Below are 6,000 nucleotides of genomic sequence, written 5' to 3' on the forward strand. Positions count from 1 at the left end.
GAAGGCGCCGATCCGTCTCATCCCAAGTGTGCCCGATTGGTGAGAGATCAGGGGAGCAAGCTGGCCAGGGGATGACATTCATGTTGTTTTGTTGAACGGAATCCTGAACAAGTCGAGCAATATGTCATGTTGAAAGGTAATGCCTGGGCCATGACGACGAAAAAACAGTAGAACAGGACCGATGATCTCGTCGCGGTAGCGCTGTCCATTGAGATTTTCCTCTACCCCTATCAACCAGGTCCTCTGTCTTGCTGTAATCCCACCCCATACCATAACGCTGCCACCCCTGAACTGATCTTCTTCCATGACACAATGATTGTCGTAAGGTTCACCTCGACGTCGGTACACTCGAATCCGTTCATCGCTGTGACTGAGGTGAAAACGAGACTCGTCAGTGAATAGAACATGTCCCCACTGCATGGCCGTCCAGCGCAGACGCTGTCTGCACCACTGTAGGCGTGCTTGACGGTGGTTTCCTGCCAAAACAGGACGTCTGGCGGGGCTTCTGCCAACAATCCCTGCACATCTGAGGCGACGATGTACGGTTTGTGAAGATAATCATCGAAGGCCAGGGATGCTTCTTGCAGTCAGTGTTGCTGGCTGGAATTGATTTTGTAGGTGTGTTGTTTGAATCAAGTTGTCTTGTTGATTATTGGTTACGCGTGGCCTGCCACTCAGAGGATGGTCTATGACTGCATTTGTCTGTTGCCAACGTTGCCACAAACACCACCAAATGGTGTTTCTGTGGACGTTAAATTGTCTTGCAACATCACGTTGACTCGATCCTACTTCAAGCATACCAATGACTCTCACACGCTCATTTTCGGACAGGCATGGTATTTCGTAGTGTTGAATAATTGTGTAATTTTGTTGTTTTTCTGAGTGGTTGTTGTCAGCACGATGCTAAACAATGCCTATGGAATCCCGTTAACGCACATGTTTTTATACCCATTCTTGGGTAGTGAAATGCATGGGGCTTGCATAAAAGTCAACATTTGCATGGAATGCATGCTTTTCTGTAGCAGTTGCGTTCTTGTGACATTCCATACATGTACTACAATATTGAAAATCAAACTTCACTTGTTTGAAAAATACACTAATATATTGGTGTCACAGGAACTTTTGTTGTTGAGTATATTTGCCCAATATCCACTTACGTATACATAGCACTTATTCTCCATAGTAATTACCAGCTAACTTCCAACTCCCCTCAGGTTAAAAATACTCTGTGTATGATGTTACATTTAAGCTATCCCACAATGCATCGTTTTATCCTCTGCTCATGCCCAGAACTACGGACATGACGTCACAATGTTTTCTTATATTAACCCCAACAGCCTTGATATCGTTTACTATTTCTGTCATTGTTTATACCAGCTGCAGCGATACCCTCCGTCCATCCCCTGTTTCCACCTTTGAGCTATTCGGTCTCATATATTTATTCATTGTAAGGGCTTCAAAAGTCATGTTTTTCTAATAACTGTGCTACTAAAGGTGTACCAGCTAATTTTTTAAGATCCCATTTATGCTTACTTCCGGCTTTCTACTGCCTGCCATATATTGATATTTTGCACCGTGTCAGCTGGCTTGGCAATCTAGATAAAGGCAAGGTTCATTTGAACTTTACTTTGCAGAAAATATATTGTATGAATAAGCATGAAAGGGAATAAGATACAAATGATGTATATATGTAAATAAATCACTCTGGTAGTTTTTTTGGATGAAATGCAAAGTTTTACGATAAAAGAAATCAGTACTGGTGCAAAAGACTGAAACATTCCCCACGCAAGTTCTTCCTCACCCCTGGCCAGACCTTACCCCCTGAATTGAGGTGGGGGAAGGCTCATCCTAGGCCAGTTCTACCCCACCCCTGGCCAGACCTTTCCTCCTCAATTGAGGTGGGGGAAGGTTCATCCTAAGCCAGTTCTACCCCACCCCTGGCCAGACCTTTCCTCCTCATTTGAGGTGGGGGAAGGTTCATCCTAAGCCAGTTCTACCCCACCCCTGGCCAGACCTTTCCTCCTCATTTGAGGTGGGGGAAGGCTCATTCTAGGCCAGTTCTACCCCACCCCTGGCCAGACCTTTCCTCCTCAATTGAGGTGGGGGAAGGTTCATCCTAAGCCAGTTCTACCCCACCCCTGGCCAGACCTTTCCTCCTCATTTGAGGTGGGGGAAGGCTCATTCTAGGCCAGTTCTACCCCACCCCTGGCCAGACCTTTCCTCCTCAATTGAGATGGGGGAAGGCTCATCCTAGGCCAGTTCTACCCCATCCCTGGCCAGACCTTTCCTCCTCAATTGAGATGGGGGAAGGCTCATTCTAGGCCAGTTCTACCCCACCCCTGGCCAGACCTTTCCTCCTCAATTGAGGTGGGGGAAGGTTCATCCTAAGCCAGTTCTACCCCACCCCTGGCCAGACCTTTCCTCCTCAATTGAGATGGGGGAAGGCTCATTCTAGGCCAGTTCTACCCCACCCCTGGCCAGACCTTTCCTCCTCAATTGAGGTGGGAGAAGGCTCATCCTAGGCCAGTTCTACCCCACCCCTGGCCAGACCTTTCCTCCTCAATTGAGGTGGGGGAAGGTTCATCCTAGGCCAGTTTTGTGAGATAATTTTGTGTTTGTCTTGTTTTGAGTTGTTGGGTTCAAAGTTTATTCTATGGTATCCATATGCTTCATTCCAGTGACTTTTCAATGTTTTGCCATTATAAGTATCTACTGTTGTCCTTCATAGCATATAAATATGAAAGGGTATGCTACATGCAAACATTTTATGTTCTGATTTTTTTTCAGTGACAACAGAGGAGGAACCAGACATTGAGTACAATGAAGAACACGATTCTATCCAAAATAGTCATCAAGTGGAAAATGCAGAAGACGATGATGATGACGATGATGACGATGAGGATGAGGGCAGTGACTCTGCAAGCATGAAATTAATGGTTGAAGATGTTACACAGCAGCTTTAGAGTCAATACTGATTCAGTTCACCATGTGCGATCCAACTATAGGCATAACAATTACTGTCTGTGACATAAGCCACTAGTCAAAAGCCAAGGTCTGAAAGTCCATGTAGTTCACGCTCAGACTGGTAGACTGAAGTTTTCTGGGCGGAGCTTTATGTATCAACCATATCTCATAAACATGAGAATAACTCACAAACTTATAAATATCTTCACTTACCTCTTGAGAATCTAGTGGAACTCCATTGTTGACGTACCACTGTATAAATAAAGCTGAAATGTGTTGTATATAATTCAAGCATTGTCATTACAGTAGGCTGATCTTATTAATAGAGACAGTAATTTTATCCCATTACGTACAGAAACGCATGCATTAAATGAAAAACTCAAAAAGAGCATGCATAATATAAACAGTGAAGCTTTTTCAGCGTGCGTGCAACGGAGCTAATTTACGAAACACAATCACAAGCTTAAGTACTGACGGGAATGCTAGAAAAATGCTTTTTGTCCGTTAGAAAAGGATAGAATTTTTCACAGACTGTTGCTATTGAAGTATCGAGTAACTACCGATTGATCTACCTCTGGTTTGAAGTATTTCAGTCACAAGGATTCCTATCGACAAGTTAACAGTAAGTTCACATTTATTCTAAGTCCAATGATGGCAATCTGAAATGGACTATAGAAATATGCGCTCATGAGTCTGTTATAATGATAGTAATGTAGTCTTCATAAAACATCTTATCCACACAAAAAAATCATATCGAGAAAGTTCTAGATGTACATCTTCTAAATAACAAACTGTTCCAATGATGCATGTTACATTACACTTTCATAGCCATCGCCATGATACACGACATAGAGTTTGTACTAGGAAATGTATACAAGTTCTTTACTCTTCAGAGGGATAGGTGAAAACCATTTATTAGTTTAGATAGGGGGATTTACCGAACTGCCCAAGCTGTTGGGTTTTAAATTCATGCCATCAAGTTTACGGTATGATAAGTAATAGGCCGTGGGCTAGGTATGACCCACGAGCACCCCCCCCCACATCAAAACCCCACTAAATTTTTTTAAAGCCCATAAACATACTAAACATGATTTTGAATGTTAACAAGAAAAAAGTTGGGACGAACTTGTTACAGCCTATCAAAGTATGGTACCCTATATTGCGTTTTTGCCCGGTTTGGCCGTATATCACTTGGGGGTATCATTACGTTTTGGGTTGTCATCTCACTAGTAATCCACTGATCTTCAAGTGTGATATACCACTGGAAGCCATATATAAGTACCTCTCCAATGAGGTATCAATAATTGGTATTGAGTGAATATGGACCAACCCATGGCAAATTGAACGTCATATATCCCGACAAAACCAAATTCTTCTCGCAGAAACCTTTAATCCGGTATATGTTCTAGGTACGTGTGCCTGATTCCACTATAATCTTCAAACACTCTTGAAGTGCTTCTTAACATCTAATGTTACTAGGTGAAAATCTTTTGCACAATTTGGAACAAATTTACTCTTATAATATCAGAGTAGGATACCCAATATTGCATTCTCGGCTTAGATACATCGGAACAACGCTTGGATGTATGCTCAGGATTTGGCGTGTCATCTTGTGTGTTATTCACCGACCTCGATGTGTTATATACCATTGAAAACCATATATAAACACCATAATTTGATGTAGGCTGATTATTGATCTACTTGTGGACAATCATATAGAATACTTCTTGACAACTCTGATATCACTCACTTTTGTATGCATATAAGAGGTTCACAGTATAATGCTCGAGTCCATTTCAGAACTTTGAATGAAATGGACCTATGTGTAACATACTCAAGATGGCAACCATAAAGCTGTGCACACAAAAATGATCATAATGTTAATGTTATATATTTCAGCAAATACTGTAAACAGCTTTATTTCTGCACCGTTAAAATATTGCTAATACCACACTAAAGACAATACTGCGACGAGATATTTTTGCGAGTTGCCGTGTTGAGATGACCGCTCGATTACCAAACAATAGACAGCTTCTCTCCGAAGCTAGTTAATCTGAGTTGGCCGGAAAGAAGGCAGGATTACTGTGAGGTAACAGTGACACTAATTGGTCTGTTTACACTGTCATTTGTTATGTATTGTGTAACCATTCTGCATTCATTTGTGTTTTTAACTTATTGAGTAACTTGTGGTTCTGGTTGATGATTTCAACATTTTGATGACGTGTTGCGATGAATAAAATATGTATGTATTATTTATACTTATTTTTGCGTTTTTAATTTTTGCGATTGAGTCTCGTTCGCAAAACTTGCAATAATAAAACGGTCGCAAAAAATTCCCTGTTTACAGTATACAAATCAAGTAGCTAAGTTATGTATGAATTAAATGTTAGTAAGTGAATTCATCTTTTACCTTCGTTGGTGCCCCCTTCAAATTCACCTTAATAGTAGTTGTACTGAAGAATCTGCAACTGAACTTGAAATGGCAAAATTTGTCAAAATATCAAGCCTGCGTCCAAGAAATTGATTTGTATATTTGCTGAAATATATAACATTTACATTATGATCATTTTTGTGTGCACAGCTTTATGGTTGCCATCTTGAATATGTTACATAGGTCCATTTCATTCAAAGTTCTGAAATGGACTCGAGCATTATACTGTGAACCTCTTATATGCATACAAAAGTGAGTGATATCAGAGTTGTCAAGAAGTATTCTGTATGATTGTCCACAAGTAGATCAATAATCAGCCTACATCAAATTATGGTGTTTATATTTGGTTTTCAATGGTATATAACACATCGAGGTCGGTGAATAACACACAAGATGACACGCCAAATCCTGAGCATACATCCAAGCGTTGTTCCGATGTATCTAAGCCGAGAATGCAATATTGGGTATCCTACTCTGATATTATAAGAGTAAATTTGTTCCAAATTGTGCAAAAGATTTTCACCTAGTAACATCAGATGTTAAGAAGTACTGCAAGAGATGTACTGGAACATGTGTTAGAAGATTATAGTGGAATCAGGCACACG

General features: G+C 41.0%; 1 protein-coding gene across 1 annotated transcript in view; it reads left to right on the plus strand.

Moving 5' to 3' along the window:
• LOC139463732 (transcription factor Sp4-like) overlaps positions 1–5,601 on the plus strand; it is a 40,742-nt gene extending 35,141 nt beyond the window's left edge. The window contains exon 7 of the mRNA XM_071244981.1: positions 2,788–5,601. Coding sequence (XP_071101082.1) covers positions 2,788–2,963 — 176 coding nt within the window. The 3' untranslated portion in view covers positions 2,964–5,601. The remainder of the gene's footprint in view (positions 1–2,787) is intronic.
• The last annotated feature ends 399 nt before the right edge of the window (positions 5,602–6,000 follow it).

Source organism: Haliotis cracherodii, unplaced genomic scaffold, assembly GCF_022045235.1.
Source record: "Haliotis cracherodii isolate W230 unplaced genomic scaffold, xgHalCrac1.p SCAF_16, whole genome shotgun sequence".
Lineage (NCBI taxonomy): Eukaryota > Metazoa > Mollusca > Gastropoda > Lepetellida > Haliotidae > Haliotis > Haliotis cracherodii.